The following is a 23163-nucleotide window of genomic DNA, read 5'->3' as shown; positions in this document are numbered from 1 at the left end:
CAGAGATATGTTGAGTAAGAGATAAACTTATGAAAAGAAATAAGTTGAAAAAAGCAGGTAATATCGGAAAAAATAAGAAAAGGTAAACTTAATGAACATTGAAAGCATTATAGAATTAATTTGAGATAATAGAAATAGAAGTGAAATCAGGAGTGTTTAAACGTTCACGTAGGCATCAATGCAAAGTCAAATGAAGCAACTGAGTTCGAGGCGGTCATTCAGTCCATGGGGCACCATGGAGTTCATTTTGTATATCCAAGATGTTTCTCTTTGGATCAGAAATTTCCGATTGTCACATCCTTCTCTTAATGGAACTGTCTCACACACTAGGAAGCGTAATTGACTGACATTGTGTTTGTGTTCATTGAAGTGTATTGCTACTGTAGATTTGAGGTTGTTATTACGAATATTGCTTTTATGTTCATTTAGTCGTATTTTCATCTTTCTTTCAGTCTTGCCGATATACGGCAGGCCGCATGGACACTTCCAACATGTAAACGGCGTTTTTAGAATCGCAGGTTGCTGACACAAAAAGTTTGATGTTATGTCCCTTGGTTGGATGCTGTATGTTGTTGCCTTTGATAATGTTGTTACAGTTACCACAGTTGAGGCTCGCTCCACGAACCAGTTGGCAAATATTTAGACAGGCACCTCCAACCTTTAGTGCAGGCCATGTCCACCTTTGTCAAGGATACCACGGATTTTTTGAACATTCTCCTTAATTTCAACACCCCATGGGAAACTGACAGTTCCATTAAGAGAAGGATGTGACAATCGGAAATTTCTGATCCAAAGAGAAACATCTTGGATATACAAAATGAACTCCATGGTGCCCCATGGACTGAATGACCGCCTCAAACTCAGTTGCTTCATTTGACTTTGCATTGATGCCTACGTGAACGTTTAAACACTCCTGATTTCACTTCTACTTCTATTATCTCAAATTAATTCTATAATGCTTTCAATGTTCATTAAGTTGACCTTTTCTTATTTTTTCCGATATTACCTGCTTTTTTCAACTTATTTCTTTTCATAAGTTTATCTCTTACTCAACATATCTCTGGACCATTGTTGTTCTTTAACCTTTTTTCTAACTTTTTCCAACTTTATTGTTCCTGACATAAATTCCTTCCAACCAACATCCGATATCTTCAAGCTGCGTTCACATACAGTCACCTTACTAATCCCACGTTATTAGCTAACACACACGTTTTTCCTTCGATTCATCTTTTATCTGTTATTTATTCTTTACACTCATGATTTGATACTGTCATAATAACAAGCCCATTTCCCTTTTAAAGATGGCCGCTACACCTTGAGTCCTCTTTTTCTGTTAACTATTTACTTCCCTATTTAACATGGCTACCCACATAACTAACGGCCTTCCGGACCGGCGCATTTTCGCGATGCCCGTTTAACCAACGAACCGAGGTAACTTCCCCAACTAATCACCCTCTCTGACTTTGGTGTTTGATTTTGTTTCACTTATTATTGCTATTATCGCGTCTTATCACGGCGCACTCTCTACATGCGTCGAACCGAACTTAGTGAAATATTGGGTACAATTTCACACGTTTGGTGTTTCTTACTATCAAGTTTCTTTAATTCCCACTCGTGCACTTTTTTTGAGTTACCATTACCACGCCTCACTTTGTCGCACTACTCACACTTGTGAATCTTAGTACAGCCACTTTTCTGGATATCGACAACATCTTTGGTGATTCCTCACAATTGCGTGTTTTCACACAACTGTATACTCTTTCAGTTTTGATATTCTGGTTGGAATATGTCACACATCCATTTGTATGGTTTAAACATTACGACTCTTTTTTGTGCATATCGTTTGTTAAATCATGTAATCTCCTAAGGGGGTAAGCCACATTATCTCCTGTTTTTGTTATAGGATTCCTCCTGATGAAGGGTTCCCACCCGAAATGCATAGAGGATATCCGTTGGTACCGTTGTTGATACAACATATGAAGTCTGTAACACGGCATAATATATTTTCATCATGAATAAATGAACTCTGATTCAATTTTCGTTTGAGAAGACTGGTAACTTCGTTACCCTACAGCGCTGTGCGCATAGAGGGACACCACCCCGGATGGGGCAGTGCAACTAACATTATCTTCCCAAAGGTGTCCAGCCGTTTCGATTCCCTATCAGGTGGTGTGGTACAAAACCCACTTAGATTCACTTTGGCTGCAGACACCTGCACCATCAGACTCTCTGGAGTAGGGTGGTGCATCAGAAAGTCGGAGTCCCCAGGAACAGGACTATGCTGGAGGGCAATTTGTTAGCGGACAGGCGGCCTAAAGTAGGGACATCCCTCAATCTCTCATTAAAAAGCAAGAGGGGTTAAGAGCTGGTTTGATCCGGCTGATGAACTTCAGTGAGAATGTTAGTGTAGACTTGGTGGATGATACTTGTAAGCCCGAGACACTCCGCATTACCGCAGCGAAGGATGCAGTCTCCAACAAAGCTGGGCCTGGCAGAGTGGCAAGAGCAGAATTTGTTGAAGTATCCAAGACTCTAGCATCCTGAGTTCTTCATACCAGTTGTCTTACTGAAAGGGATCAGGTTCAGCACCTGATCTGCGGAACGACTGTGGGAGCGAGACAGTGAGGGAAGATGACACCTCCTCAACCTCTCCAGGGACTTGGAGGGGTGCATTGAAGTCAAGCTGCACTTAAAGAATTTAACAGATGACTTGGACGATAACAGGAACGGTCAGGGAATGAGATCAGGAGTGTCCATGAGACTTGAAGAGGAGAGGGACCTTGAGGTGTCAGGCAACCATAAGCCTAGTCTCCTGCTCCCAGATGGCCTTCAGTGACATGGATGTACAGTCACTGTAAGTCTTGGGGTCATGGCTCGACCCTAGATACCAGAGACTAAGTGGGGATCGGTCACAGACATCTGCCTGTGACAATCCCCTCAAGACTTAAATTCTATGGACGTATCAGGGCAAATTTCCCTTGCACACTGATGGAAGAAAAGACTTAACAGGGTGAGGAAGCTCCTAATCCACTGCTGTTGGTGTGGAAATAAAGAAAATGAGGGGTGGTGACTATACGGACCTGTGAATGTTGTATCCGGTGCCAGACGACGTTGCAGCAGAGTCTTCAGTTCTACCTACCGGTGCACACGGGTATTGCTCAAAAAAGTTTCCGGAACCCGTCTGACTCAAGGGAAATATTCTGAGGTGAGGAATCTGCAGCTAGAAGTCAGAAAAAGTCATCCTACACTGTATGAAGTTTAACCTGGCACTATCCTCTGTATTACTGCATGGAATATAGAGATCCTATCAGGTGATGGTTTGATATGGTATGGCTCAAACTCTGGGTCATCCTGAGGATCTGCTACATAGTCCTCCCATGGCTCATGCCTCCCAACCTCCCCTCGACCCCCCCTCCACCCTTCACGCTCCCCCCACCTCCATGGTGTAAAGGGTTCCTCATCAGGTTCTTGGGGATAATAAGAAATACCTGGCTCTGAGTCTGTATCTTGAGGCTCATGTTAAAGTGAGCAAGTACAAAGCAGTGGGGGTGTGGGTAGCAGTTGTGGATAAACATGCGACTGGTGGTAGTCTCTCAAACCCTTTTTGGTGCAAAAGGCAGAGCATGTAGCACCTCCTAAAGGTCTAGCCAACTTTTTTCATATGCCAGAGTACTGGTGCCAGTGGTTTGTCAAGAATCTTGCCGCTGCCTGAGTGGATGAAAGTTTTCTTTTGCATCTCATTCAACACATTTGGTAGCTTCTCGAATACAGAACCCTTGGAGTCCCCCGACCTTGGAGTCGGCTTTGAGTGCGACTTCGGAGCCAGTTCCGATTGTGTGGAAGTCTGTAACATCTACTTCGGCTCCAAAAGTGGTAATTCTCCAACTTGCTGCCTTCTTGGGTGCTCAGTTTTGTGGAGGGAGGCCAGCAGGTTGATCTTCGAAGCCCTGGGGCGGGGCCTTCCTAGGCACAGACAGCCGCTTGAGTCTGGGGTGTACCAACTGGAGGAACTTCACCCATAGGTTTATGTATTTTGTGGCTTGGCACCAGACTATGTCTGACTCCCTTGGGAGCAGTAATCTGACTTTGCCATTTGGAGTTTTTGGCCCTCAGACTGACCCTGAAGCATGCCCTGAGGGCAGTACATGTTGCATCTCCTGCTCGACAAATTCGATCTCCTAAAAGCCAAATTCTTCAGAGGATCTTTTCTCCATCTCTTCTGGCTCATAGTGTACCTGGAAGTGCTAGACATTTTTTCAACAAGGAATATATTGGGTGTCCGAGACAAAACTAGCCTTTGCATTTTGTACCTTCTCTCCTCCGACGCCCAAGAATCTATTTACAGCAGAAGCCAAGGCAGGCAACAAAGGATGCTTCATGAGAGGCAAAGATTATAGACGTCATGTCGATCAGACCAAGAGTATTTAGCGTTGAACCTGGGGCAGAAATAAAACGGAGTGTGGTCCATGACTCCCAGGCACATCTTTGAGGATCGCACAATGAATTCCTCCTGAACGAGTGGCCCGATGCCACAATACTTCAAGGTGCTCTGAAGGTTAACGGGTCTGAAACGGAGCAGTATTTCTCAGCAGGCCGAAGAGGAGAGCTGCTTGACCCGTAGCGTTGTCACATAAAAAGGAGCCCAAACACAAATGTGTGGATATTGGAGCAGCGTCCCCAAGCATCTGAGCTCAATGGGAGAAGAAAAACATCTCCAGTAGATCCAGTGTGCTCTTTAACTGTGGACTGTGGGTGGAGCCACAAAAAGTCTTGTGATTTTAACTTTACAGAAGAAAAACAAGTTGCAAATGTCCAGACCCAACACTAAAAGACAGCAGTATGCCAAGCATGTGCATCTTCAGCCGCATATGGTACAAACATATGTTACATGTCCAGTCATGTGCAAACTATTGAAAACAAGAACCTGCCAAAGATTGTATAGAACCACAAACACATGAAAACATACAGTGGTGCCCCAAACTATTAGTATGTCCATATATAAATGATAAATATCCCAACATCTATACTCTTCATTATTTATTGATTTAGGGGTTTTGTAGAATGGTGCATGCCACATTTCTGTCGCGTCTCAAAACTGTCCATTTAGCGGGGGAAGGGGACTACAAAGCATGTGTCAGAGGACTGCAGAAACCTGTAAGCATTTTGAGTTAGTAGCAGTCTGTTTGAGAGTACATTACAGATCCTTTACATGAAGGATTACAGGCTTAGAATGTTGAATAGTTCAGTATGAGTAGGAAAATACAACTAGGCCCCCCTATAGCCAAACCCAAGAATCCCAGTAAAATGTCAAGCATAAGAGGAAGGTCTCCAGATCTACATATACTTTAGGAAATCATTCAGAATCTTAAAAGTGGAGGAACTGTACGACAAAGAAGTTAATAACGTGATGCCCAGACAGTGATTTACTTTCTAAAAGAAAATACATATAGGTGACATTCGGCACTTAAACAAGTTACTTACCTTCGGTAAAACTCTTTCTGGTGAATGCTCTAACTAATTTTTCCAGGTGTCAGAACGGATCCAGACCTTTTCCCACTAGAAGAGATGTTGCAGCGCACTAGCACAATTAAGTGTTTACCTTTAAATCCTGTGCCCTCAGATGTGAATTATTTGTGACAAATTGGAAGAATGATGACACTGAGATTTAACTTGAGACCCTTTTGTAGTCCTAAAAATAAACTCCACAGAATGGGTAGGAGAAATGGCAGTGATGAATCTGCAGTTCAAGTATTACACAGAAGTTAAGTAATTTCTACTGATGGATATGTCTAACCGAAGATTCTTCATGTTTTGAACGGATACCAAAGCAGTACATCCCAAAAGATGAAGGGTCTACAGAAGGGACTTGCTTCACAAGTCCTCCAGGACCAAGTATGTGCAATGGTCCAACTGGTGGGTTGATTGTCGAGACAGTAGTGACTGGTGAAGGTGTGTGAAGACGTGGAAACCTGTCAGATATGCAACACCAAAACACCTCTCGCCAATGCTGTTTGATGCCTTGCCTGCAGTGAAATAAGCCCTAACGCCATCAGGAGGAAGTTCCTTTTTGGACAGGGCATATAATCTTTTTAAGTATATAACTGCCCACCTGGAGTAAGTTTATTTTTGGACCACTTCTTCCTTTTTTGGGGAGTCTGTTAAGCATCTCTTCCTCCGTAGAAGGATGACGCACTGTGATAAACCAAGAAGTGTGATGGAATGTCCCACCTGAAAGAGCGATGAAGATAACACTTTCAGTAAAAAGGAAGCACAAGTTCTCAGCACAAATTTACCTGAGGAAAACGTGGCACACGCAGGTTATACTGACAGCACCTGTAGTTTGCCAATATGGCTCACAGAAATGCAATATGAAATACTGTTCTGGTGATCAGTAATCTAGAAACAACTGTGCTTGGGGCCAAGGATCTGGAACTGCAAGGACCAAATGAAGGTCCCATTAAGGGATAAAGAAGGTCTGCTGAGTGAAGCAGCTATGTCAGACCTTAATAACCCATCACACTGGTGACTTTGACAATAAAGGTTGATTAGGATAACAAGTAAAGGCTGAAAGGGTGTAATAAATAACCTTTAACAGTGCCCACTGCAAAGGTGTACTAGCTCATGGGTAGAACAAATAACAAAAGATCCTACAGTTTGGCCTACAAGAAGTCAACCTAACAGTCTTGTCAGGCCACGAACATTTCCCAACAACCTGTAACGCCCTGAACGTCTCAGGATCGTTTAACAGACACGACAATGAGGACGCAACCACTTGTGAAGGGTTAGTTCTTTTAATGAAGGCAAATAAAATACAAAGAACAAACAAAAGTTATAGTCACTGGAATCCTCCAGGCTAAGTACGTTACCAGCCCACAGCACGGATGGTCCTAACCGTCCTCTGCATATACGCCGATCCCGGCGTATGCCAACAGAGGGCAGAAATGAAATGGCCGACAATGCCAATCGGTGGGCTGTGAGGGGCACGAAGAGTGTTGGGGAGAATCGAGGAGTCAGGGAAACACCCAGCCGGGATCTCTACCTGAAGGGAGCAGCCGCTCAACCTCTTCCTCAGACTGCACCGGGACGCGGAGTCACCTCCTGGTGATGCGTCACCGATACCCCAATCACAAGCAAGAAGACTAAACCGAGAGCAGCCGCTCGATCGATCCTGTGGACTTCCGAGTCTGTAACGCGGCAAACACCTCCTGGTGTGCGTTACAGCTGGCAGTCCCTGTGTCTCTGGTCGGGCTGGGAGTTACGACTCCAACCAGCAAAAGCGCCACTGCGCTTGGACTCAGCCGAGTCAAAAAGCGAAGCTCAATGGTTGACCGGTAGAGCTTCCGGGTCCTTCACAGGTGACGATGGGGCAAGACACGGCCCAGGGAGTAACGACTCGACCTACCTCCGTTCTTGCCTTACTGGAGCACCACTCCGGAACACTGCTCTTCACGAAGCAGGTACGTCGGTGTAAACACAATATCCGACAGCCTTGTACCTCCCGGTTCCTCCCTTTATAGGGCGTGTTTTCCTTGAGTTATGTAACAGCTCTCCTGTTTACATAAGGGCGTGTTTCCCTTGAGTTATGTAACAGCTCTCCTGTTTACATAAGGGCGTGTTTCCCTTGAGTTATGTAACAGCTCTCCTGTTTACATAAGGGCGTGTTTCCCTTGAGTTATGTAACAGCTCTCCTGTTTACATAAGGGCGTGTTTCCCTTGAGTTATGTAACAGCTCTCCTGTTTACATAAGGGCGTGTTTCCCTTGTATGACAGGAATTCTTGACACAACCGGAATAAAAAGATTTGGTAGATGGACACCGGGCAACAAGGATAACATCCACTACTTCAGAGGGTGAATCAAATCTACTCAGTTGATGCAGTTCATTTTCCAGACATGGAAGAATAAGTTGTGGACATTTGGGTGCAAGACCCTCCCCTGCGGTGGGAAAGAAGTTTTCCTGATGAAACAACCAGAAAATGCTTATTGCCAACATATCAGGTTACACATTCTTCTGGCCCAATCAAGAACCATCAGGATTTTGTGAATCTGGCCTGTCCTGATCTTCAGAACTTGAGGAATAAGATGCAGAAGTGAGAAGGCGTACAAGAGGACTGCACCCCAGGCAGAATGGGCCTCCTTCCGAAATGCTGGCTGGAAACTCAAGTGTGCAATTCTTGGAGGTGGTGTAAAGATCCAACGAAGTGACACCTTACCGACCAAAGATGCCGCAAGCCACCTCTGGATGAAGATGCCATTTATGGTCTGCCAGCTGATCAAGTCACTTCATCTTACCAGGGATACGGCAAGCTCACCAATAAAGCTCCAATGCAGATTCAGCCATTTCCAGACATACATTTCCTCCCGGCACAGGATTTGTGACCTTCTACAGCCCCCTTCCTGCTGTATTAACACAAGGCGGGTATGTTGTCCATTAAGATCTAAACTGGCTTCCCATTAATGTATTGGAGGAATGCATTCAGAGGCCCCTGATCTCCAAATCACTGATGACCACCCCAACCAAAAAAATAAATAAAGATGCATCCGGCACTACTGTAAGCTCTGGGTGGGGTAGGAAGGACAGTCTGCCACAAAATCAGACTGGTGTCCTAGGCAGCCTCCTCGAAAAGCAGGTGGTGCCTGAAATGCCACTCTAGTGCTGAGCAAATTGCTGAGATTCCAATGCTTGGTCTGCAAATGACAATGGGCATCTGCAACCTACAGGATGCAGAAGGACCAGGAGCCTCAGAACAGTCTGCGCTGGAAAATAGGAGTGAGGCTGAAACATCCCAATCATAACCTGAAGGGGAGGGACAGCTTTAAACATCGCTAAGTCCAGAATGGCTCCTATTAGGGAATCTTCTGCACAGGAAGCAGGTGGGATTTTGGTTCCTTGATGGAAAACCCTAAGGATGACAGAAGGGCAATCATTGTCTGTAGGTGTTTAGGCCATGAGCAGCCAGTTGTTGAGGAATAGGAATACATATATCACTGAATTGTGAAGATAGGCCTCTTGAACTTGTTGTTTTGAAGGAAGGTGTTTGAAAGCCAAAGGGCCCGAATCACACAGAGTACTCCATCCAGCAGGAAATAAGAGGAGTAGCACTTCTTCCCTACTCTACCTCCAGAACTCTCTCTGTGACCTGTAGCAACTACAATTACTGCACAAGGATAAAGGTATGGTATGCTGAAATCTGCACAACAACGGGTGGAATATGAGGAGGTGGGTGAGCTTAGAGCAGTGGGAGTAATTTGAATGATCAGTAGCACCTACTAGCCTGAAGTTATATCATGCCTGTCGAGCAGTACCGCATGACCACAGGAGGGGACTCTAAGTGGCTTGGAGAGAGAAATCTCCTGCCCCTGATGGTGTCCACTGCCTCTGCCACTACCACGCCCTCTTGAGCCACACAAAGGTTATTTTTGAGGTTGTGTCACATAGGACCCTGGCTATAGCAAGACTAAGGAGTGAGCTTTTGCATGGCATCAGCTTTCCCTCCAACAAGCCTGGAGGCATGTTCATAAAAGATGCCTGAGCATTGCTGGTATCCAGATGAGAACTGCCTCACCAAATCAGAGTCACCAAGCTCTCAAGAATCGGGTGCCATATCAAAAAGGCTGATCTCTGGGCGGGAGGCCTATGACGTCTACCCACTAGGTGACTTACTGTGGGAGTTGGACGTGGCTTAGACCAAGCGTCCATCAAGCCTTCAATAAAAGGCAGTAAGGGCTCTAAAGCAGCAGGATAAAGTTGCATGCTTTCTCCTCAGTAAGTTTATCTTAGTCTCTAGTCTCTATGGTCTCTTCTGCTTCAGACATCCAATGCCCTAAACAATGCCTAAACATAATCAGGACCTGGATGTTAAGCACAGGTCTGAGGTTGAACCCCAGCCAAGACAATTCCTGCTATTTGCAAGAACAACAAAAAAGAAACCATGGAAACCTGGCTAATCGACTTGAACCTTGATGGCTAGGAACCCCAACATTAACTGAATGCCAATTCACTGTGATTCACAATGGATACTTACTTCACCCTCAATTAACACATTACCAAAAAAGAAAGATGGCCTAGTACCACCTCTCTCTTACACACAGTGAAACTCTTCCTTTTAGAAAGAAGCTTCAGAACTACTGTTCAAGCTCTCATACACTTAAATCTGGATGTGACACTGCCCTTAAGGGCATTCAACATGGCTTGAAGAAATATGACATCATCACCCCCATTCTGATTGACTGGCCCACCTCTTTGCTGGCCTGCATCCTCAAAATAAGCGGCATTGCCAAAGTCATCACGACAAGCATCCCCACTGAACTTGCAAACCCGCTCACTATCTTTGCTGGTTCTTTGCACACCTGCAACCAGAAAACCATCAGCCTGCAGACTAAGAAGAGTTTAACCTAAAATAAAAACCCACAAGGGAGCAGACTTTTTTCACGTATGTACCTAAAATCTGGAACAACATCCATCAGGAAGGAGCTGAAGAAGCACTTCGTAACGTATTAACAGTCCAAACAAGCTACTGCTTCAATCACTTGTTGACTTTATGCTGGCCTTGGATTTTGTACAGTGCTCCGCTGCCTTTTAGCTAGGTTTGTGCTATAGAAATACTACATACATGCCTACAGTAAGCATAACTGTAGGTCCAACATCTATGCTGCTCTTTAAACTAACAAAGTGACATAGGCACTCTTCTCAGTGGGGGCCACTGGTGGAAAGTCCAACTATGTCACAGGGGAAATATCTAATCCACTGCTATTATACAGACCAATGAAAAAGCCATCATAAGTGTAATAAGCAGCACAAGCAGTCTACCTACCCGTCATAATCTGAGTTATGCAGAACATTGTGCAGTGACTGAACAGCGCCAGACTTCAATTCGATCAAGGCTTCCAGTCTACGACCGTAATGGTGAGGAGGGAGAAGAGCGGGGGATCATTAAAAGGAGGAGGCTACGCAGCTTATGGCAAGTCACGTTCCTGGCACAGGCAGATAGCGGCTCCACACAGAAATGGGAATTTGAGCCAGATCAATTGCATGTGCTGCTGGAGTCAGTAGCCCCCACACAGGAGTGGAGATATGGGCTGGTACCAGCAGGAAGCCAGGTGGAGGTCCAATGGAGTCAGTCGACAAAATGCCAGGAGGAATCAAATTGAAGGCCCCTACAGCTCTATGGGATACAAAAGGGCACAAGATGGAGCCAACATCGCCGTGGTAAGTTCCAACATGGTCTCCATATAAGAATCATTTGGCTGTGGGAGTAGACACCTGCCATGGTACCTCGGGTGTGCCGGGATCCACCTCAGAACAGGCTGGGACCATGGCAGCAGTGTTTCTTAAAGTGCCAACTGCGCAAATTCTCCCTAGAGAGGGAGTAGTGAGACAAGTGTGATTACCAGTTGGACTTCTTGCACTTCTGGCATGACTTGTCCCACAATTTATTGTAATACTCCACGGAAGAGGACTACTGGGAACAGAACCACGATGTGGGAGCAGGTTTGCTGTTTGAAGCACAGCCTCCTTCATGTTATGTTCCCGGGTTTGGCCCATGTAGCGAAGTTGCTCATTTCTTACATTATCCTCTTTTTCACAATAACATTTCGGCCGAGACTTTTTGCACACATTGGCTTGCAAGACAATATTGGAATAGATTCTCTGAAACTACATTGTTTACACATCTAGCTTCGCGCAACATTATCATGATGCCTCGAACATCATGTACAAGGCCTCTTTACGCACTAGGTACAAATGTCGTTCTATTTTCATCCACGGGGCAACAGAGCTATCTATATATCCATACCATCACTTATCTAAACACGTACATCGCAAGGCTGCTTTCTATTATAATTAATGAGCATTATTTATTATATAGCAGAGCAGACACTAAAGCGGACACCGAGGATCCTTGCATGCTAAGACTTCACCATGCAGCGGTCTGACATCTCTGTGAAGGGGTGTCCAGTTTGTGACCAAGACGGGCTCTTACATTCTCTCTTGCCAGTTAATGGGCTTGGATTGTCCCTTGGGGGGGGATTCTTGGCTTTAGACCCACACACACACTAGGTACACTTGGAGTAGGGTTCCGCATAGTAGGAGTACGCTAGATTACTGCCTTTTTTATATGCCTTCATATAGACATTGTTTGAACAGTATCTACTATTTACACTCTTGGTGCTCATGATCACTTATCTGCTTCTGTCCGCTGATTATTGCAGCACATGTATTCTATACAAGAATAACGTTGGTTCAATAAATAAATTGAAAACGTTCCACTGTGTATTCTGCATATTTTTCTGAGCACAAGTAAGCACGAGTGACTGAGTGAAAGGTTCTGATTTGTCATGTTCAGTGGTTGCTAGAAACCATTCGCTCCCTGGTAAGGTTAGGGCGAGCTTACGGTGGCACTGTGAGCTAGCTGGTCTGTAGGTACCACATATCCTGCGGGAGTGCCCAGAATCAGCATAGGCACCTCCCCCAAACTTTGTTGTCCAACAAACGAGCAGATCCTACGGATTAGTAGGAACTACACAACGCTCACTTTTTGTATTTGGCAGCATATAGCTTCACCTCCCACTACTGATAGCTTGCGGGTGCATCCGGGATCATGTATTGCATGAGTGAGTCTTTTCCAGACCCTAGACACAAAAGCCTAATTCATGTGGCTCTGCGACCAACATGTGCTTACAGCAGTCTTAGCACGTCTTAAAGCCTTTGTTTTTAGGAGGGTGAGATTTCCATAGCATACTTTATTTTTGTTGAAAAAGTGTTTTGGACGTCAGAAAATTTTTTCAAAGTTCTGGATGGATGGTGCACCTTGTCTGCGTCGTAGGCCACAGAAAAGAAAGAACTGGCGTAACAGCACAGGGAATACACACAGCTCTGCACAGTTACTAACAGAGGTGGATCTAGGTTGCTGCAAAGTACATTTTGACAATTTGAACCTCAAAACAATACAGAAACAAGTATACATTGTACCAATACACAAATTATGAAATGTGTTATTTAATTCACAAACACTACAGGATGAAAAAATAAAAAATAACATTTTAATGGACGGGTCTTTTCAAATCAGTGCAAGTAGCTGTGAAACCTTAACAAATGTATTTTGAAAAGGAAAATATTATCACTTTGAAAAATGACTAGTTTGAGCAAGAAATCAACCAATGACTCCCTCACTCAACATGAAGACTCAAAGCTGATCCACTGATTAGCTGAGAGAAAACAAGCACAAATGTGAATAGGCTGAAGTTTCAAATTGGCTTTTATTATTTATAAAATAAAGTCCAATGTATCAAATAGGAAATACTGGTGAAATACTATGTCACAACGTTTACCATCAAGAAAACTTGTCCACGTAAATGTACTAATCAAAATGAACCACTATACCTGATCCCTTGTAAAATCTCCCACCAGCTTGATTTGGATGTTAACATTGCAAGAAATACAGCAGAGAATCTTGGAGCTCTCAAAAGCCAAATCTGGATTACTGCTCCCATGATAAAGATACCTTAATTGAGAAAATGAAAGAAAAAAACAAAAAATTCAATACTATAGGGCTCTGTACATGGGACACAACCTTTTAAACATATTTTCAGAAGACACCCAACAGCTGAAATACAATAAGGACGTGTAATTTTACTTCACAAAACTGTACCAGCAATTGCGCTATCAGTGAAAATCCTTAACTGCTGTGGTGAAAAACTCTTAAACAAGAAACTCAACTTTCAAGAGAAGTGCCAAATTTTACTACTAGTTATCACACACCCTGCCCCAAGAACCTCTTCTGGGTGTGCCTATCCTGCCATAGAGATAAAACGACTTTTAGAAGAATTTTACTCATTGCAGACAGCTCCGAGTTCCTGGTGATAGTCATTCGGCTGGAGATCAGGATTATTCCTCTCCCTCACATCAAGTACAACTCATTGCAGCCACTGATCACATTCAAATCATCCTGAACAGAGGAGAAACAGCAGCACTCATCCTGCTGAACCTCTCCATCATGGCCTTTGACACGGTCTCCCATAATACCTTCATCAAAAGACTACACGAGATTGCCACACAAAGATCTGCTCTCAGATTGATCTGTTCATTCCTCAATGGAAGAACACAAAGGGTCAGACTGTCACCCTGCACATCCAAACCAAGAGACTGATATGCCGGCAGGCATCGATCCGGCTCATCTGGGATGAGAATTGGGCTTTTGCCACCGGCAGCATCAGGAGTCTCTGTATTTGGGAAGGTCGCAGTGGGCCGACCAGTGTCAGTATAGATCCGGTAGGGGGGAGGGGAGTTCCATCAGCGCAGAACCTGACAAAGCCCCCTCTGAGCATCCGGGGTCCGTAGGTGCGTCAGTAGAGTCAGGCCACCCAAATATAAGGCACATGGCATCATAAAATTCTTTGATCTGGGTGGTGGTCGCTCCGGCTCCTGGGACGACAAGGAAGTGTGGAGCCAACCCAAGTGCAGGTTCTGAAGAACAAGGCCTAGAGTGCAGAGACTCCTCGGTCACGTTGGACGAGGGGAAGTTGAAGCATGCTTCGACTTCCTGTGTTTTTTGTGCTTTTTACCTGATCAAATGATGACTGCGAGTGAGAGGACGTAGACGTAGTACTCCCAGAGCAGTGTCTGGACCTTTCTTTCAACCAGGACCATAAACAAGTCTTCCAAGGAGAACACAGCAGAGCCATTCGCTGGACCGCAAACAGATTTAAGGACAACTCTCTCAAAGCTTTCGAAACCATGGCCCGGCAATCAGGGCATGACATGGAGTCGTGGTTGCCCTCCAGAAACCAGAGGCAAACCAGGTGTGGGTCTGTCATCTACATTGCACGGTGACAGGCACTGCACGGTGTAGTAAAGTGCCCCTTTTTGCGTTGGTGACCCCCCCCCCCAACCCCACTTTTTGCCTGATTTCTGATGCACTTTGACTGAATGTGCACAGCCTCCCTGCTAATCAGGTTCCCAGTGCCTGTGTTTTTTCCCCAAAACTGCACCTTTGTTTCTACAATCAGAACACATCTGGCCCACATGTAAGTTCCTTGTGAAAGGTACCACTGGTACCAAGGGCCTTGTGACCAGAGAGATCTCTAATGGCTGCAACATGTATTGTGTCACCCTCAGAGACCCTTCACCAAACACATACCCACTGCCATTGCAGACTGTTTTGGTGCAGCTAAAACTGAAGAGTCGAAATGGCACACATTCCTGTGTGCCATGCCTACAAACCACTGCCTGTGGCATAGTTAAGTCACCCCTCTAGCAGGTCTCACAATTCTAAGCCAGGGTGCACTATGCCACAAGTGAGGGCATAGCTGCATGAGCAATATGTCCCTACAGTGTCTAAGTCCATTCTTAGACATTGTACGTGTAGTTAAGCCATATTGTGTACAAGGGCAGGGAGTTTGTCATCACGAACTCCACAGCTCCATGATGGCTTTACTGAATGCTAGGAAATTTGGTATTAAACACCTAATCAGATTAAATCCACACTGATGCCAGTGTGGGATGTATTGTAAAATGCACTCAGAGGGCATCTTAGAGATGTCCCCTAAAAAACGATCAACTTTCTGGTGTGCAGCTGACTGGTCTGAACCAACCTGCCACTTTTAGACATGTTTCTGACCCCCTGAGGTGGGACCCTTGTGCTCTTGTGGGTCAGAAACAAAGCCTGCTCTGGGTGGAGGTGCTTCACACCTACCCCCAAGCAGGAACAGCTTTGAAGGGCATCAAGCCTCAAAGGCTTTCTGCCGTTTGTTATGCTAGCAAGGGCCTCACCAGCTGGTGGAGCTGCCCGCCCCCCTGACCAAGCCCCACTTTTGGCCGCAAGGTTGACGGGAAAATTAGAAAGCAGGAGAGGTGTGTGCCCTCTCAGCCAGGACCACCCCTAAGGTGTCCTGAGCTGAAGTGACCTCCCCCTTAGAAAATCCTCCATGTTGGATGGAAGGATTTTAGCCAATAGGATTAGAGCATGCCCCCTTCCCAAAGGGAGGGCACACACAAAGGGTGTAGTCACCCTAAAGGTTGGTAGCCCATCGGATACTACCTGCCAGTACCTGTAATGCCCCTAAATTTAGGAGCGCCCCTGATACTTGATCTTCAGATTCCTATGACCTAAGAAGGAGGACGAAGATGACGTTGTGCAGCTAAGCCTGAAGACTATTACTGATTTGGCCCCAGCCCTAAAGGCCTGTCTTCCAATTAAAGACTCTGCAAAGAAGTCAACGCCTGTGACATGGCCAACGTCTTCCAGAAATCCATGGAAGACTGCCCGCACTTCAACAAGGACCAAATCTCCCGAGGACAGTGGCTCTATCCACAAGACACCCACTCCAAGGACTTCGGATCCAGCTGGGTGAGTCAAGGATTCTTTGAGGTTTTCTTTCGAAAACCTCATCTCAGCCTGTCCCTAAACAGCAAATTAGTCCAGATGCGGAAGATCCTACAAACTGAGTGATATGAATGAATTCCATCTTCTTGTCATTCAGGGTGGCAGTGTCCTGCAAGTGAGCCTGAGCTTTTATAAGATGTTTTTTAAATTCCCTGGGTTTGTGGCAGTTGGAGGGAGAAGGGACGTACCTTTTAGTTTTTTAAAACAATGCTTTACAATGCTGCTCATTGCAACTCATCACTACTTCTCCTTAACCCTCAAAAAGGCTGCCATATTATTCTAGATCAGGAGAACATCTCAGTTTGGTCATAGGCTTTTATTGGTCTCATTGGTGCATTGTAGAGATTTACACTTTATTTAGTTCAATTGGCTTCACTGACACACCTGAAAGCAATCTGCAAATGTGGAGTACAAGACTGAAAAACTGTGTCCCTGTAAAAAGGAGTTATGTTTTACCTCTACCCCTTGCAAATTCATTAGCTAGGTAAGTTCATAGAAAATTCAAAGTCTCTGCTTCCCCCTCAAAAAGATCAGTCGGTCCTGGTGTCTGCATTTCTCCTCAAAATGTATAGAAAGTCTCCAGCTTAGGGTCTGATCCCAATTCACTTTTTCCTCTATCTGGGTGTTTGCCAGTAATAACTAGTGTCTAATGAACAGAGCTTCAAAAGATCATCTCTGAAGGTCCAGTGATATGATAGATCATCAAGTACGCTGGTGCTTATGTGACAGGGAGAGCACCGGGCTGTGCGTATGTGAACATGGACATAAGACAGGAAGGGTCTCCCTGCTTGCCCTACCGGTCATCCTGTACACACAACATAAGTTTCAACTCCTGTTGCGTTCCCTGAAAGGGAAATCAGTATATACTATATTGGGCTGAAGGCAACAGTAAAGCTGTGGCAAGCAGGAGATCTTGTCTCTGTGGTGCTTGTGAGAAAGTGCCCTCTTTTTGCATGGTTGCCCCCACTTTTTGCCAAACTGTTGATGTACTTTGACTGAGTGTGCCCAGGTACACAGGGCCTATGTTCTTTCCCTAAAATTTCATTTATCCAAAACGCCACCCTTCTTCCCGCTAGCTGAGTGCACTGTACCAGTGGTGAGGGTGCAGGAGCATGAGCCCTGTACCACTACATTGTCTAAACCAATTCCTAGACATTGTTAAGTACAGTGATGCCATTAAGAGTATATGGTGCTGGAAGTTAGTCAGTACGAACTCCACAGTACCATGATGGCTTTACTGAAAACTGGGAAGATTGGTATCAAACATCTCAGCACATTAAACCCACACTGATGCCAGTGTGGAATTTAATGAAAAATGCACTCAGAGGGCATCTAACAGATGCCCCCTAAACAAAACAACCCAAGTCTAGTGTCCTGGCTGAGTGGCTGCTCACCAGCTGCCACCACCAGACACGTTTCTGGACCCCTGGTTCGAGAGCCTGCCGCTCTCAGGGGTCTGGAACAATGCACATCCTGGGACGTGGTGCCAAACCTCCTCCCCCACGATGGGCAGGGTCCATGAAGGGGAAGCTTCAAAGGCTTGCTGCCTTTGTGAGCTACCCCAGCCATTTGCTGCTTCCAGCAACTGGCCCCCACTGGTGCTGATCCCAACTTTGGGCAGGAGAATCAGCTGGAAACCCAAGTGAGGAAGGGAGGTGTGCTGACCCCACCCCAAAGGTGGGGGAGGTTAGCTGAAGCACAACTCCCAGTCCCTGGCATCTTGTAGATGGGGGACCAGCCAACCAGAGAGAGGCGTATGTGCCCCTACCACTGGAGGGTAGCATAATAGGGGCTGTATCCACGCCGAGCAAGGGACCCATTGGTCCTGACCTGTACCTATATGTAACGCCCCTAAATTTTGTATTTAGGGGCAACCCTGAACCTTGCCGCTTTAGACAAGATCCGACCAGAAGAATAAGGACCGAAGAAGCCGTGCTGAACTAAGAAGAGGAGGAAGGCCACTGACTTAGCCCCTGCCCTACCGGCCTGTCCCCACCTCAAACCTGTTCCAGCGAACTCCCGGTGTGTCCTGCAGCCAGCAGCCCCCAAAAGCCCGGTGGACCTGCCCTGCCTTCCCAAACCAAGACTTTGTCTCCCGTGATCACCAGATTTGCTCAACAACAGACTCTGACTCCAGCCAAATCCGCGCGCTTCTGCACCACTCTGCACCCGACGCCCACGGCCCGAGTGGCCCAATACCCCGAGGAGGTCTCCCCGGTGATCCTGACTTGACAGCTGGCAATCACTGACCTGCCTCGAATCTCCAAACGGCGCCTGCAGCCCCTTTCTGGGGGATCCCCCCGACCGCAACTGAAGCTGGTAAAAAAAAACGACGCCTAAAGATACCCCTGCAACTGACGTCCCAACTGACAGTGGTCCAACCGACGGTGTCCTAGCATCCCCAGACATCCCAACATACCTCTCCAACCGGTGGACACCTCCAGAAGATCTTCATCCCCGAGCCTGCAGTGTTTGTTGCAACCTGAGAACCCCCATTGAAATCAACAGGGCACCAGATGCCAAACAGCACCCTTCACCCAGCCGCCCCTGTGCTGCTATGGGTCCACTTTAGGTGCTAACTCGGATCCTCCTTTGCCCTGTGCCTAACACCGGGAGCTTTGCTCCCACAACCTTGTGGCCTGTCCGTTAGATCCACCAACCGGAGGCCCGCTATCCCCCATCAGATAACATTGGGCCTCAGCACATGGCCGCCCAAGTGCCACTGAGGGTGCTTTGAGAGTGCATCCTTAACCCTGGGGGAACCTTGGTTCTAACCCCAGGAACCCAGCTCCCACAACCAAGTACTTACCTGTAAACCAATAACTCCATTTCCTCCCATAGGATTGCATTGACTGCTTTTCTTGAAAATTGTTTCAAGTGTGGAATTGGTTTGTATGGAACTCTAAGAAAACAGCTACTATATAAAAACTGCTTTACTTACCTTTTCTCTAGGAAATGTTCCAGTGTAATAACTAGGCATATCACACGGAGTGGAAAAAGAAATCCATTAAGTAATCTGTACAGTAATCTAAAGAAATCAAACAATAATTTCAACTATTCAAAGCATTTAGAAACCAATAACCAAGGCATTTTCATTCAGCCTGCTTGTATTGTTCAACCTGCCTTGAAAAGTACCATTTCCACTTACCTATGCCAGGCTTGCTTGGTTGTAGGAAATTAATATAGCTAAATATTTTTATACAAACAAATTGGTCTGAGTTCAATCTTTGAGTGTGTGACATCATTTCTTGCCTGAGTGTGTGCAATAAATGCTTAGCATTACCCTCTGATAAAGCCTTACTGCTCGCCCGCACTACCACAAATGGAGGGTAAGGCATTATCTACTTTTACCTCTGCCTACCTTGGGGTCCCACTGCACACTGTGCACACTTTACTTTAGTATAGTATATACAGAGCCAGGTTCCTATTGTATTCAGCTGCAGAGTCTCTACCACCACAGCTGTTGGTTTTCATATGAACAGTTTTCTTCAACAAGTACGCCCTTTAATAAACCTTGGTGTTTGTGGACATAAGTATGGACAAAAAGTAGTAGAACTGCAAAATATCGCTTTGTTTTTGGAGAAACTATCATTTCAGTGAGTGTTGGCATTCACCGCCCTCAAGGTAAAGTATTCTCTGCTGAGGCAGAATACCTGTGACTAACATCTCCCCATATCTCTGGAGAAGTTGAATGCAGCAGCTTCTAACATGTATAGCACCTCATCCATTATAGGCATTGACCAGTTAGAACGTTGCATGAGCTGGTTCAAACAGTATGAATAAATTAAAAAAACATTATTGTTCATTATCTATTTTAGGAAAGGCACAATAACATCACTGAGGAAAGCTAAAAACAACAGTGTGTCCACCACTGAGACTATGACTCCGGAAACTATGTAAGCCCCATGAAGGCATCTTAGACCTTCTGTAGTAGATCTGGGAGAGGGTCTTCCTCCTCCCATTCGGTAAACATGACCATGTCACATAATTCCATGGTTTAGATGAACTTTATAAATTATTTTCCATAAGCTTCATATCACATCTGACATACAGCAGCCCAAAATGGCAAATCTTTGCTCCTCTTTGGCATCTGGTGGCAGGCAAGTAGGTTGACATTTTCCCCAATCTGTTCTTATTTTTCATAAAGATGAAGACTATGTTTTCCAGTTTTGAAATACTTAGTGCCCCAAGAACTGACAGTCATGCTCATATAATGCTTCAGTGAGGCAAGAGTACCCTGTACAAATTATCTAGCATTAAGATAGCTACATCATACCTTATCATAGCCACGGCACTAGGGTGTTTGATTATAATCTACCAAAAAGAGGATAAATAGGGTGTCACTCTACTACCAGGTAATCAAGGGAGCAATATTTATACCCCAGTAAACACATTTTTTGTAAACCAGCACCGAAGACAGAAATGGCAGTAGCAGTTCAGGTCAGAGCATAACGGCTGGAGAATATTAGAAAAACCGGAATACTCATGGGAGGCCACAAAGTGTAACATTTAAGCCTTTTCCATCAGCCTAGTTCTAGACTAAACAGGTACTAGAAGGACATCTTTCTCTTAGCACTCTGCTTAAAGACTCATCACATAGGTAAAAATAAAAAAACCTTCATGTTACATTTAATTGATAAATAAGAAATTGTATTAATATCAAAGGCAACACAACTCAGTAGGGCTTAAACACAAACCAAACCTTTTCCCCCAATCCTAATTTCCATTCTTCCTACCCTTTACCCTTACCCCCCACTGGCCCACCCCCTTGACTAAACTACTACACTTATTAAGTATTTAATGAGATACACAACCCATCTCACTGTTGTCCCTTGTCATTCTGTTCATTGCTCTCAGTAGCAACAGAAAAGCCAGTTCCTACTGTCTTTTACAATACAGCAGATGTAAATTGTGTGCAAATGTTAAATCATTCCATTTGACAATTAGCCGTGATTTTTGCCATTGCACTCCAAACTTTAACATAGCACAATTCTAGTTTGGGGGCCTTAGTTTTCTTCCAGCGTTGTGTTTTCAAACTAATAGGCCACACAGCAAGGATTAGCAGAGACAAGGCTGCTCTTGCTCTATCTAATGCCCAGTACTACAAAACTCTGCGTTTCAGACACTGGATTTGATCATTTTATATTTGATCGATTTAGGACCTCTTTCTAGAAACCTTGGACCAAGGGACACGTCCTGCAAACACAGAACTAAAAGACTCACCACCACGGTTAAGCGATGGCCAGCAACGCTGTAGTGCGGTTAGCAGCTTCTCTATGTCTCCTCTTATCCTAAAGCACATCTGGAAAGGAGACCAGGCTCTTAAAAAGAGTGAAACTTGAGATGTTCTGACACAGTGGCTCATTTAAGGGATGAGGCCCTCACTGGTGCCTTGATGTGCTATACTTCACGGTGAGCTCTGCCCTGGAATTATTCAGAAATCTCAAAGGGCAGCTTGCCCTCATTGCTGATTGCGTGCCCAATGATGGATCAGCAGAGGAGAAATTTGTGCAGGGTGTTTCCTCACAGGTTTAATAATCTGCTCTAGGGAACCATCATAGGGTCTAAATCTGCCTGCTTATGCTGAGTAGAGTACATAATTCTGTATTTTGCAGGTATAATTTGCAACAAATAAAGCCAATGTACACCCACACTTGAGAGCAGCTGCAGGTGTGGTAGAGTTCCACAACACTTGCAAGGCACTTCCATATGTCCATCTTGCTCAGCAGTTGTCCTCCTCTTGGCAGGGGCTACCTTGAGAAAAAAACAAGGGAAGTCACTGGAAGCTGTAGTAGATGTAAGACAATGGGACCCACAATTCTGTTAGGGATAAAATAGCCACATTTGTTCATAATAAGTCTGTTTTGCTTAGTATTAGTCAAACAAGTAACAGTATGCTCTTTTGATCATGCTATTGTATTTAGGAGAGGATGGGGGGTCACTAGTAGGATTCAGGTTTGTTTCTTTGAGCAGTAGATCCCCACTCATACTACAAGAGGTCTCTCGCATAAATGCCTATCAGGGATGCAGTAAAACTCACCAGTTTCACTACAAAAGACCTTAAGGCACCAGCTGAACAGAAGGCAGTCTTGACTAACTTACAGGAATCTATGAGTGGCATCTGCTTGTGTCAGGAGACCCATTTGGTGAAGAGAGATTTGTTTAGAGTTTTATCCAGATGGCATCCCTACCACTATCTCTCATCAGGCTTTAATAAAACAGGGGGGGGGGGGATTGCCGCTTGCGATCCAAATATCAAATAAATGCTAATTTACAATCCTAAAAGTTATATCCAGTAACAATGATAAGTATTGTAAACTTTACTTACACCTGGATTCCCATACATTCACAATAACTAGTATTTACACTCCAAATCCAGACAAAAGAAATCCGTATGAACCACTATTGCAAATACCTTAGCTATTGAGGTGGGAGATGTGATAATTGAAGGATATATGAATATTGTGATGGGCTATCTCAAGAGCAGATCGATACTGAAGTTAGGCTATCCAGGATCCATCAGTGAAGAAAACAAAGATTGGCTATTATTCTTAGGACAGGTTGATACAAGGCAGGTCCACCCCCCACATGACAGCACTCAGAGCACAGGCGACAGCTCTTGATATTTACAAAGCAGAGTTCAACTTAATGCACTTCAAACAAGAATACTCTTTAGGAGCAATAATACAAGGTGAATGCAAGCATGCAAACTATGGCTTAGGAGAACAAAAGAGAGGGGGGATGTCTACAAGCTGGAGGAGCACAAATAAATGATGCCAAAGA

General features: G+C 45.0%; 1 protein-coding gene across 1 annotated transcript in view; it reads right to left on the bottom strand.

Moving 5' to 3' along the window:
- NUP205 (nucleoporin 205) overlaps positions 1 to 23163 on the bottom strand; it is an 839084-nt gene that overhangs the window by 486808 nt on the left and 329113 nt on the right. The window contains exon 19 of the mRNA XM_085651995.1: positions 13380 to 13500. Coding sequence (XP_085508121.1) covers positions 13380 to 13500 — 121 coding nt within the window. The remainder of the gene's footprint in view (positions 1 to 13379; positions 13501 to 23163) is intronic.

This window comes from Triturus cristatus, chromosome 4_1 (assembly GCF_964204655.1).
Source record: "Triturus cristatus chromosome 4_1, aTriCri1.1, whole genome shotgun sequence".
Taxonomy (NCBI): Eukaryota; Metazoa; Chordata; class Amphibia; order Caudata; family Salamandridae; genus Triturus; species Triturus cristatus.
This window is presented reverse-complemented; position numbering and strand designations above follow the sequence as displayed.